Genomic DNA, 13,558 nt, shown 5'->3' with positions numbered 1-13,558 from the left:
GCCGTGGTAGACCTGCCCTCGCGGGACGGGCCTATGTGTCTCAGCTGGCGACAGGGCACTGTGGCGAGCGGCTGGGAGTGGTACCCAGCCGGGACACCCTGAAGGTCCAGAAAAGGGATTACGCCTCCTCCGGACAGTGAGGGGGCAGCCGCCCTGGTTGGTATGGGGATCATGGGAACACAGCATGGAAGCTCAACCCTATAGGGGCCCGTGGTCACCTGTCACAATTCCAGTCGACAAGTGGTAGCAATGCGAAGCCATTGCTAACAATATAGCGGTGGGGGCACACAAATGATACACAAAATGGCGACTTCTCTGACTACTGCACAACAGTATATCATAATTCAGTTGTTTTCTTATCCAGGGTTTGGGTACTGATCATTACAGTTGTATCAGTATTTTGTACTAAAACATTCAAGATGCTTGTTTCATTTCTGTATTTTTCTTTTTTTTTTATTTTACTACTGAGAGCTTCCTGTCGTTTCTGTCACCTCCATCACGTGGTGTTATTTACATGAAGATTCCACCCACACTAGTCATGAACCATTAAGAATCTGTGACTATTATTCCTCCCTAAAATAAATATATGGGCAGATGTCGGTGACAGAAGTGATTATTTCCAAACGTTGCTTTCTCGTCATGCAGGCATTTGTTGTGAAATCACTGACTTTTCTGTGTGGACGAAGACATACAGTGCAACCAGAAAGTATTCACAGCACATCATTTTTTCCACATTTTGTTATGTTACAGCCTTATTCCAAAATTGATTAAATTCATTTTTTCCCTCAGAATTCTACACACAACACCCCATAATGACAACGTGAAAAAAGTTCACTTGAGGTTTTTGCAAATTTATTAAAAATAAAAAAACTGAGAAAGCACATGCACATAAGTATTCACAGCCTTTGCTCAATACTTTGTTGATGCACCTTTGGCAGCAATTACAGCCTCAAGTCTTTTTGAAAATGATGCCACAAGCTTGGCACACCTATCCTTGGCCAGTTTCGCCCATTCCTCTTTGCAGCACCTCTCAAGCTCCATCAGGTTGGATGGGAAGCGTCGGTGCACAGCCATTTTAAGATCTCTCCAGAGATGTTCAATCAGATTCAAGTCTGGGCTCTGGCTGGGCCACTCAAGGACATTCACAGAGTTGTCCTGAAGCCACTCCTTTGATATCTTGGCTGTGTGCTTAGGGTCGTTGTCCTGATGAAAGATGAACCGTCGCCCCAGTCTGAGGTCAAGAGCGCTCTGGAGCAGGTTTTCATCCAGGATGTCTCTGTACATTGCTGCAGTCATCTTTCCCTTTATCCTGACTAGTCTCCCAGTTCCTGCCGCTGAAAACATCCCCACAGCATGATGCTGCCACCACCATGCTTCACTGTAGGGATGGTATTGGCCTGGTGATGAGCGGTGCCTGGTTTCCTCCAAACGTGACGCCTGGCATTCACACCAAAGAGTTCAATCTTTGTCTCATCAGACCAGAGAATTTTCTTTCTCATGGTCTGAGAGTCCTTCAGGTGCCTTTTGGCAAACTCCAGGCAGGCTGCCATGTGCCTTTTACTAAGGAGTGGCTTCCGTCTGGCCACTATATCGTACAGGCCAGATTGGTGGATTGCTGCAGAGATGGTTGTCCTTCTGGAAGGTTCTCCTCTCTCCACAGAGGACCTCTGGAGCTCTAACAGAGTGACCATCAGGTTCTTGGTCACCTCCCTGACTAAGGCCCTTCTCCCCCGATCGCTCAGTTTAGATGGCCGGGCAGCTCTAGGAAGAGTCCTGGTGGTTTCGAACTTCTTCCACTTACGGATGATGGAGGCCACTGTGCTCATTGGGACCTTCAAAGCAGCAGAAATTTTTCTGTAACCTTCCCCAGATTTGTGCCTCGAGACAATCCTGTCTCGGAGGTCTACAGACAATTCCTTTGACTTCATGCTTGGTTTGTGCTCTGACATGAACTGTCAACTGTGGGACCTTATATAGACAGGTGTGTGCCTTTACAAATCATGTCCAGTCAACTGAATTTACCACAGGTGGACTCCAATTAAGCTGCAGAAACATCTCAAGGATGATCAGGGGAAACAGGATGCACCTGAGCTCAATTTCAAGCTTCATGGCAAAGGCTGTGAATACTTATGTACATGTGCTTTCTCAATTTTTTTATTTTTAATAAATTTGCAAAAACCTCAAGTAAACTTTTTTCACGTGGTCATTATGGGGTGTTGTGTGTAGAATTCTGAGGAAAAAAATGAATTTAATCCATTTTGGAATAAGGCTGTAACATAACAAAATGTGGAAAAAGTGATGCGCTGTGAATACTTTCTGGATGCACTGTATCTGGCAAGTTTTATGTTTGTGCTCCATAGGCAGCAATTGTAATTAACTTGAGACTTGTTATTTTGCAAAATGACTAAATATGACTTTATTCAACCAAAGCAAGCATCAGGGCCAAATTATCAGCAGGTTAAGATTGTAGAAAAAAATGACCTTAATTTCAAAAAAGTCAATCTTATGCTGTGCTAAATGTTCTACTGCAAATGACAAAGGAATGATGAGGGGAGTCGTCCGATTGCCATTTGGGCACATCTGGCCAGTTTGCTCTCAGTTAGCTCATTTGTTTCATGGATGTTGTCCATCTAAAATTTACATTTGTCTTATCGTGTGCAAGTTGCATTTTCAAGTATCTTGCCCAGCGCTGTATTTTTTTGACTGATTTTCGCTACTCCTCCCTTTTTGCCATTCCTCATGTCACCTCCAAACATCACAGCTTTATTACCTGCATTTGAATGTTCACTGATAAATTAGGAAAGCCTTTAGTTTACCTCACCTGCAGCCACCATGTCCCTCATATGTATCCACTACTCATTCTAGCTACACAAATCTGTCTATCCTTCCATTTTCTGAACCTGCTTCATCCACTAGAAAAGGGCAGGAAAATTCACATTGAGAGGCAAAAATAACACTTTATATATCCAACACACTGCGGTGGGTTGGCACCCTGCTCAGGATTGGTTCCTTGCCTTGTGCCCTGTGTTGGCTGGGATTGGCTCCAGCAGACCCCCGTGACCCTGTGTTCGGATTCAGCGGGTTGGAAAATGGATGGATATCCAACACATGCTGGAATATTTCAAAAAACAACTACAACTTTTTCTTGACAGTCAAGATACATGGGTTCTTCTTTTACTCATCACAATCACATGAGGTGGGTTCAGACTTAAAACCCAGAGAACGTCTGAACCTGAAGATGGCAGTTTACAAACACGCCTCATCCAATCTGGCAAAGATTGAGAAGATCTGCTTGGAAAAATGTGAAAAACTGTCCACATTCAGGTGTGCAGAGCTTGTGGAGACTTAGCCAAGATAACCTGACGGTGTAATTGTTTCCAAAAGTGCTCAACTAAGAGTCTAAATATTTACATGAATGAGAATGAAAGGCCCGTTAGTTCAGCACAGGCACTCCTGCACACACCCAAACTCATTTGGAGGTGTTCATGAACCAAATACACATTTCTCTGGAATGTAGGGTGAACCTTGAATAATTGGATGGACAGATGGATAGACAGATAGCATACTTTATTAATCTCAAGGGGAAATTCACATACTCCACACATGTAGGGAGTTTTCAAGTTGGAAATTGAACCCCAGTGACTGGGGAAGCGAAGAAGCCGTGCCAACCTCTATGCTACCCATAAAAACTGCTATTGGTACTGTGCAGGAATCGACCCAAGAGAGGGTGCCAGTCCAATCAAGCAACACAGGCATGTATAAAGTTCAGTGACATGCTTACTTGTATGTGCTAATAACATATAATCACGGTCTACCGTCATGACTAGGGACGATAACCACCATACTCCAAAACTTAGATCTTTTGTACGTGTAAAATTTTAGAACACATTTGCCATAACCTAGCAGCAACAAATCTTGTATACAAACATCTACGCATGGAAGTGTGTGTGTGTGTCTGTCTGGCCCAGAAGTGAGAGGTGGAGACAGGGTAAGGGCTACACCTCTGAGGATACGCAAGTGAGGCCAGCATGTCGGCAAAACGAAACTTCCGAAGAAAGACAAAGTCGCTTAGCCACTACTACACAAGTGATGCAAGCATGAATGAATGAATGAATGAATGAAACCTCCTAGGAGAGAGACGCCCAGAGTAGTTCCTTTTAAGTACCTGACATCTCTACATTTCAATTTTTTTTCCTGACGATTTCAATAGTTTCTAGGACCCTGTACTTTTTACAGCACACACAGGCTTACACAGCTAGTTATATAATAAATGTGATATAATGCCAATACATCAATAAACAAAATGCAACAGTGATTTGATTTGAAGCACCTTACAGTAGTTTGCCACAAATCTAACAATGTTAGATTTAAAATTACATTTGTTCTAACATCAGATTTAATTTTTTTTTTTTTACAAGACAACATCAGGATAACCAAAGAAACTGATCAGGAACCTTGAGAGACAGCACCATAACTAATGCTTAAATGAAAGGTTCTTGTGGAAGAGCATCCCACTTCTGGCACCACTGTAATTGAGACTGGGCTGAGCCTTCATGTCACTGGGTCTCATACTAACAGCTCCACTGTGAACATAACTTGATGATACCAGAAAGATTAATTGTGGCCTACAAGGTCAGCACCTGTTATCAGCAGCAGCAGGGCCATCACTGGACCCTAACACTCTCACGCTGAACACTGTTACAATCTTCTGTTTAAAATCCAGCATTAATGAAACTTTCCCTATTTCAAAAGCAGTTGCACCCTTTAAATGAACCCTGAACACTCATCCTCATTCAAGCTCTGTGTAGTGGGAGGATGGTATCACACTTGGTCACTAATCTTACTGAAATCAGATCAGTGACAAGGGACAATAAGCATCAGTGTTATTTTACAGTACGGTCGCGTCATTGGGTCATAAGAGGCTCACAATGGTGGACACTAAAGGAACAATTTAAAATGTAACCTTGTAAATGACAGCAGATATGCACATTGCAACAAGACATTACACAATGCATTTCACGTTTTTCCTTACGAACCAGTAACAGATACCGGATAACATTTGCAGAGAGCACCCTCTAGTGTGCACATTTTGAAATTAGTAGGTTATTTTTTATGTTCAAGGTCGCAGTGGTTTCTTTGAAATTCATTTCAGTGATGCAGTATTCTTAGAATAATGGAATGTAAAAAAAAAGCCATTAAAATCATATTTGAAATGAGCAATCAGCAGAACCTTTTTTAAAAAAAAATAAATTTTGTTCAGGTAATTAAATTCAAGTTAAAGATTTAATGCAAAGAGTGGGACTCATATAATCCAGTGATACAGTTAAAAGAATACTCCACTCAAAAATTAGATTTTTTTATATGTTACTTACCCCATGTAGTTTGTAGTGATGGCCACATTCTTTTTGAATCCCATATCTTCATGGAGAGTGATGATAAAAATGTTTCTGAAAGAACAGGCATCTATAGTGACCAATGCTGGACAACAACAAACAAAATCAAAAATGTGGGCTCTTGACCAGCAAATAAGGAGAGACAGGTCTTCATCTCAAAAGATGGGTGACCTATAAGGTCAGCAACTCTGTTATCAGCCTCAGCTGGGCCATCATTGGACCCTAACAAGCTCACACACTGAACACTGTTACAATCTTCTTCTTCTTAAACTGGGTCTCATACTAACAGCTCCACTGTGAACATAACTTGATGACACCAGAAAGATTAATTGTGGCCTACAAGGTCAGCACCTGTTATCAGCAGCAGCAGGGCCATCACTGGACCCTAACACTCTCACGCTGAACACTGTTACAATCTTCTGTTTAAAATCCAGCATTAATGAAACTTTCCCTATTACAAAAGCAGTTGCACCCTTTAACTGAACTCTGAAAACTCATCCTCATTCAAGCTCTGTCGATTTGGAAGATGGTATCACACTTGGGTCACTAATTTTACTGAAATTATAATCACCCTGAACAAGACACACAAGTTGCAAGGGGACAATAAGCACCAGTGTTATTTTACCGGATGCAAGACGCTCTAAGCACGGAGAGCCCCGTACGAGGTGTTTGTGTGGGTAGATGAAGAAGTATCCAAGTGCAGAGCCACACCGCACATCTACAACACCACTCATGACACTAACCTTTAACCTTACATTAGTCCTAATCTTAACCGTTTATACCACATAATAACCCCCAAACCTTAACTTATGCTATGGAATTGCCAAAGGGGGACAAGTTTACGAGTTAATTACCTGCACCATTTCTTTGATTGTTTGAAACTCAACAAAATTCTGACAGGAACAAAGCTGGTATGAGGTGTTGTGCTTGACCTGTTTCAAAGGGGAGTCAGGAGGTACAGAGTGACAGCAAGAGGAGGAGGAGACTTGCTCTCTCTCTCTCTGCCATTTTACACCCTGAGAAAACTCTCTCTCTTTCTCAGTAGCCATAATCTGTCTGGCCCTATGCAGACAATGAGCTGGCTAAGAAGAGAATCAAGTGTAACTACAAGTTTATGTGCTGCCTGAAACTACACATCTATCAGTAACAGGTTGTATGGTTTGCAAAGCCACATTCTATTTGTATCACATTAGATATACTATTTAAGGATTAAAACTTACTAGCTATCATCTTCTTCTTTTGGCTGCTCCTGGTAGGGGTCGCCACAGCGGATCATCTTCTTCCATATCTTTCTGTCCTCTGCATCTTGTTCTGTTACCAACATCACCTGCATGTTCTCTCTCACCACATCCATAAACCTTCTCTTAGGCCTTCCTCTTTTCCTCTTCCCTGGTAGCTCTATCCTTAGCATCCTTCTCCCAATATACCCAGCATCTCTCCTCTGCACATGTTCAAACCAACGCAATCTCGCCTCTCTGACTTTGTCTTCCAACTGTCCAACCTGAGCTGTCCCTCTAATGTCCTCATTTCTAATCCTGTCCATCCTCATCACACTCGATGCAAATCTTAGCATCTTTAACTCTGCCACCTCCAGCTCTGTCTCCTGCTTTCTGGTCAGTGCCACCGTCTCCAACCATTAAAACATAACTGGTTTCACTACCATCCTGTAGACCTTCCCTTTTACTCTTGCTGATACCCGTCTATCACAAATTACTCCTGACACACTTCTCCACCCAGTCCACCCTGCCTGCACTCTTTTTCACCTCTCTTTCACAATCCCTGTTACTCTGTACTGTTGATCCCAAGTATTTAAACTCATCCACCTTTGCCAACTCTACTCCTTGCATCCTCACCATTCAACTGACCTCCCTTTCATTAACACACATGTATTCTGTCTTGTTCCTACTGACCTTCATTCCTCTCCTCTCTAGAGCATATCTCTACCACTCCAGGGTCTCCTCAACCTGCTCCCTAATATCACTACAGATCACAATATCATCAGCAAACATCATAGTCCACGGGAACTCCTGTCTAATCTCGTCTGTCAACCTGTCCATCACCACTGCAATAAGAAAGGGCTCAGAGCCGATCCCTGATGTAATCCCACCTCCAACTTAAATTCATCTGTCAGTTCTACCGCAGACCTCACCACTGTCACACTTCCCTCGTACATATCCTGTACAACTCTTATGTACTTGCCTGCCACTCCCGATTTCCTCATACAATACCACAGCTCCTCTCGAGGCACCCTGTCATATGCTTTCTCCAGGTCCACAAAGACGCAATGCAACTCCTTCTGGCTTTCTCTAAACTTCTCCATCAACATCCTCAGAGCAAACATTTCATCTGTGGTGCTCTTTCTTGGCATGAAACCATACTGCTGCTCACTAATCATCACCTCACTTCTTAACCTAGCTTCCACTACTCTTTCCCATAACTTCATGCTGTGGCTCATCAATTTTATTCCCCTGTAGTTACTGCAGTCCTGCACATCCCCCTTATTCTTAAATATTGGCACCAGTACACTTCTTCTTCACTCCTCAGGCATCCTCTCACTTTCCAAGATTCCATTAAACAATCTGGTTAAAAACTTCACTGCCATCTCTCCTAAACACCTCAATGCTTCCACAGGTATGTCATCTGGACCAATGGCCTTTCCATTTTTCATTCTCTTCATAGCTGTCCTTACTTCCCCCTTGCTAATCGTTGCACTTCCTGATTCACTATCTCCACATCATCCAACCTCTTCTCTCTCTCGTTCTCTTCATTCATCAGCCTCTCAAAGTACTCTTTCCATCTGCTCAACACACTCTCCTCGCTTGTGAGTACGTTTCCGTCTTTATCCTTTATCATCCTAACCTGCTGCATATCTTTCCCAGCTCGGTCCCTCTGTCTAGCCAATCAGTACAGGTCCTTTTCTCCCTCCTTAGTGTCCAACCTCTCATACAGCTCATCATACGCCTTTTCTTTAGCCTTCGCCACCTCTCTCTTCACCTTGCACCTTATCTCCTTGTACTCTCGTCTACTTTCTGCATCTCTCTGACTATCCCACTTCTTCTTTGCCATCCTCTGTATCCTCTTCCTCTGTATACTCTCCTATATTTCCTCATTCCACCACCAGGTTTCCTTTACCTCCTTCCTCTTTCCAGAGGTCACGCCAAGCACACTTCTTGCTGTCACCCTTACTACATCTGCTGTAGTTTCCCAGCTGTCTGGTAATTCTTCACTGCCATCCAGTGCCTGTCTCACCTTCTCCCTAAATTCAACCTTGCAGTCTTCCTTTTTCAACTTCCACCATTTGATCCTTGGCTCTGCCCTCACTCTTCCTCTCCTTGATCTCCAACGTCATCCTACAGACCACCATCCTATGGTGTTTAACTACACTTTCCCCTGCCACCACTTTGCAGTCTTCAATCTCCTTCAGATCAACTCTTCTGCATAGGATGTAATCTACCTGTGTGCATCTTCCTCCACTCTTGTACGTAACCCTATGTTCCTCCCTCTTCTTAAAATACGTATTCACCACAGCCATGTCCATCCTTTTGGCAACATCCACTATCCTCTGACCTTCTTCATTCCTCTCCTTGACACCATACCTACCCATCACCACCTTTTCTTCACTGTTCCCTTCACCAACATGCCCATTGAAATCTGCTCCAATCACCACTTTCAGTCCCTTGGGTACACTGTTCATCACTTCATCCAACTCACTACAAAAATCTTCTTTCTCACCCATTGCACACCCAACTTGCTGTGCATATGCAATAAGAACATTCACCATCACACCTCCAATTTCCAGCTTCATAATCATTACTCTGCCTGACACTCTTTTCACCTCCAAAACACTCTTGACATACTGTTCCTTCAGAATAACTCTGATGCAACCTGAAAAAGCCTAAACAGTTCTGCAAAGAAGAATAAGTAAAAATGGCAAAGAGCCGATGTGCAAAGCTGAAAGGGAGAGACCAGTGCACAGAGACTCGAGCCTGTCATGGATGGCACAAATGCATCTACTAAACACTGAATTAAAGGCATTGAATACTTCTGTTATGTTATTTTTTGTTCTATATTTGTAATTAATTTAGACCACTCTGCAAAAATGTTTTCACTTCATCATTAGAGAGTCTTTTTCTTTTGACCAATGTCAAAAAAGTCAAATTTAATCCACAGTGATTCAATGTAAAGTGTTAATTTACATTGTCAATGGGTGAATACTTTTTATAGGCTGTAACTTGTTTTCTGTGGAGTGAGCGTCCTTAACACAGCTCCATAGACTGGAGTTCAATTCCCAAATAATCTAACATTTGTGGAGCACTTAAACATTGTTGGAGTGATTGCCACAGTTTTCTTCTTCCACTCCAGTACTTAAGCACATCTGAGAGGTATGCATGTGATTTCTGAAACAGGGTAATGTGAGTCATTGTACTCCTGCGAAGTCTGGTAGCCCAATACTGTAGGTTCTACCCTTCTAGTTTAGGGTCCCTGCAACTTTGGATTTGGAAACCAGGTTACTGGATATATGTTATTCTTGTAACTATTTAATTGAGTATTCACTTCATATGCTTACTTTGTTAGCTACTGAAAGAACTATAGTTTAATAATTCACAATAAACAAAAATGCAACCAGAGTTATTTTAATTATATAACACATAATTTGATCATCAAATAATGTGAAAATCTTCTTCCACACATATTCAAATGACCAGGTGTTTGAAGGATAATTACAATAAAATGTAGACAAGTTCAACACACTAGAATGGCACAAAAAACAGATTGTGTGACACAGCAATAAACTGCATCTATATTATGTGCAATTAACTGCTGACATAAGCAGTACCAGTTTTAACTTCAAATGCTAATTTTTCAGAATATCTGTTCATAAACAGAGCACAATAATTTATACTAAAAGTATACAAAAACTGGGTATAATCAAGTCTCATTTCTGAATGGCAAAAACATTAATTGCAAACAATACGTAATAAAAAAAATCTTTTTGCTTTATCAGTGCATTAAATGGTTCAGTAATTTATGAATATGCCCTCTGATGATTTGTACTGTTCAATGCTTTTGGCAAAATGCAACATTAACATATAAAGCTTTGAAGGAAAAAAGTTTCAAACCTTGAATTAGTAGTCCTCAGAATGGTGCTGGTAGGTCAGGTACTAAATTTCTTTTTATAAGACAAGCCACATTTTAACTTTGATATTAGATTACTGAGTATTTTGATAGTAACATTGTATTACTTAAAACAAAAATGAATTACATATATAAAAATTGATACATGCACATATCAAGATTTTCATTAGCTCAGTGTTAATTCTGTCTACTTTAAATGTTATGTTTGCAGAAAGTCAAATTAAAATAAACTAGAGAACCTGAAAAGCAAGGCCTATCATGAGAACAGATTATGCATAAATCATAAAAAGGATTCTTACTTTTCCATCACTTTTAGGAGATGTTAACAGACTTTTTACACACTATAATTTTTTTCACATCATCAGACACTTATTTAAAAGTTTTTTTCTGGAATGATCATTAAATCAAATTCACAAAAGAAACAAAAAAATACAAAACAGTTTATATATTTTTCACTTTTACACAAATGACATTTATGAAAACAGGTTTTGTGTATCACCTATAAACACATGAAAAAGCAGTGACCAGTGAAAAGAATGATTTCATTCTTGTTTAAGCTGTTTTTTTTTATTAAATTATATGTGAATAAGTGATTGTGAAACCTAAAGGACTAGCATAAAGCTTTTTTATTAGGTGAAAATTCTAGGAAATAAACAAAGGCCTGATTAAAGATGCCACATTAAAAAATCTCCTTCAATAAATAAACCAAGCTGTCTCACTCCCCCAATAACTTATTTTATATAAATTATATATTTTTTATTAGATTCATTTAAACAGATAATACTGCTCGTTTAACAACCCTTAAGATTCCAATCTAGATTAAATCACATACAGATTCAATGAACTCTATCTTTGTTTGCCTCCTGATTGTCTGTTATACATTTTTAAAAATGAAGTCAGATCTGCCAATCTCTTATTTCAGTATTTAAACATATAACTTTGACAACAATACTGTACTCAAGTGAAATATTAGCTCATGAAACCAACTTTAAAATTTCTAAAAGCAAATCCACTAAATGTTGCCAATGCACTACACCCTCCACAATAAAATAACCATTCAGAAAATGAAAAACCTACCTAATTTTTGAAAAAGCAGTAAATACCATTCAACTGTAAAGGAGCAAAACTTTTGTCAGGAATACATTTTAGAGGCCATACTGTACTAAATGAGACAGTAAAAATGTAATTTTCAAAACGTTGCAAGGATTGCAAACATAAAGCTTCTTGCAGCAAAGAAAAACTAGCAAATGTCAAAATGAATAATTTTAATTATATATTTTATTCCTGACAACTGCTATAGTGTTGATGATTATGCACTTTCTTCTGTATATTCTTCCTGCTCCAACCCCATTACAAGTACTATTATAAATAGTGTTTCACATCATTTAGTCTTATATGAAAACAGTCTGAAAGCACAGTAATTTGTTAAAACACAGGAAAGGAATTATTAAACTTACAGTTGGTGTACAGGATTGCAAAACCACTGTTGTAACTGAGCAAAGTTTGGGTGCTTGCCATTCACAAAATTGGTCATTGCATCTCAGTTTTTCATTTTTGAGCTGTATACTTTAATATTTTACAATATAAAGTGAATTTGTTATTCTAACGTAGTAAGAATATATTGCCACTCAGTGATTGAAAATTTATAATAAAGCTTAGGTTCAAACATAAAAACAGATAACTGAATACTGCTTATCGTGAACATTAAAACAAGTGAGTAAGAATAGCAATCTTTAAAGAAATTCACCAGAAGCTGTAAATCATGTGTGGCAAAAAAGTCAGTTCTCAATTACTAAGTTTTAGATGTGCGGTAAAAACCAAGCATATCTAAAACCTGTGCAATAGACCATAACATTTTTTTTCCAGAAAGAGGAAATGATGTTCAACAAGGGCAACAATCTTTATGTACATATAAAAAAAACAAACAAAACCACAAGTGCTTCTGCTAGGCTTCTTTAACTCAAACACTGTTTTTAAAGAAGTTTATCAATTCAATTAAAAGTGCTTGTCTATACAAGAAGCCATTTTAGCTATCGTATTATATTGAGATAGTAAATATCCGGATATAGTGAGTTAATAAGCAGGGCCAGAAGTCGAGTACCATCCTGTAAACAGTGGCCAGGATGTCTAATAAATTGGGTGGCGTGACTGATTGATTGTTGAAAATCAGCATACTGCTTATTTGAAGGCATTGATTCCAAAACATCCAGTGCCTGAGAAAAGGAAAAGTACAAATCATTAACATTTACTTAAAATATTACACAAAGGGAAATCTGAATGAGCACATTATTCAGTCATAATTCTATATTTAAGGAACAAAGTTACCCAAATAAGGTATCACCTTATGAGAATTAAATTTTTTCCCATAATTTTAATACTTGGTTGCAGCACCTAGGGTTTGTTGAAAGTATCAAAATATTGATAAGTATCAATTTTAACATTTGAAAATTATTCTGATATTAATTTTGCATGGTATTTATTTTGCAGCCTCCATTATGAATGTACTTTCTTTCGGTTTGCAATTGATAGAGATGTAACCCTATTTCCACCCACTAAAAGGTGTTAGCATGGAAACGTCAGTGGCTTCAGAACCTTTACTAGGACGCTTAACTGACAACAAGGGCAGCCGGAATGGCATCTAAAATTATTTTGGCTTTGTGGCAAATAGGGACACAACACCATGCAATAACATGCACGCATATATGCAAGATTTGCTTTTGCACAATACCAACTAAAGTGGCTAACACAATCAATTTAGTGAAACAGTTAAAGGTAGTGATGGCCAAAGCTCATATGGGTTCCCCCTCAGGATCCACACCCCATAACTTACCTAAATGGCGACCACCTACGTCATTTAATAGGCTGACCAGCTCTGCTTAAAGGACCAAGACACAAGTCAATACAATGAATTTGATATGCATCTTATTTCTAAATTATGGAAACATTAATAAATATAAATCTATAAACTGTTGCACTTGAAATAGGGCTGTAATGTTAACTTTTTTTCTAAAAGTTGCATCTTTTTTGTA

At 39.5% G+C, this 13,558-nt stretch overlaps 1 protein-coding gene across 2 annotated transcripts in view; it reads right to left on the bottom strand.

Moving 5' to 3' along the window:
- Positions 1 to 10,011: 10,011 nt before the first annotated feature.
- The window catches only part of epg5 (ectopic P-granules autophagy protein 5 homolog (C. elegans)), a 124,358-nt gene continuing 120,811 nt past the window's right edge, over positions 10,012 to 13,558 (bottom strand). For both annotated transcript variants that reach the window (XM_028805745.2, XM_051930026.1), the window contains exon 45: positions 10,012 to 12,742. In XM_028805745.2, coding sequence (XP_028661578.2) covers positions 12,560 to 12,742 — 183 coding nt within the window. In that variant the 3' untranslated portion in view covers positions 10,012 to 12,559. The remainder of the gene's footprint in view (positions 12,743 to 13,558) is intronic.

Source organism: Erpetoichthys calabaricus, chromosome 7, assembly GCF_900747795.2.
Source record: "Erpetoichthys calabaricus chromosome 7, fErpCal1.3, whole genome shotgun sequence".
Lineage (NCBI taxonomy): Eukaryota > Metazoa > Chordata > Cladistia > Polypteriformes > Polypteridae > Erpetoichthys > Erpetoichthys calabaricus.
This window is presented reverse-complemented; position numbering and strand designations above follow the sequence as displayed.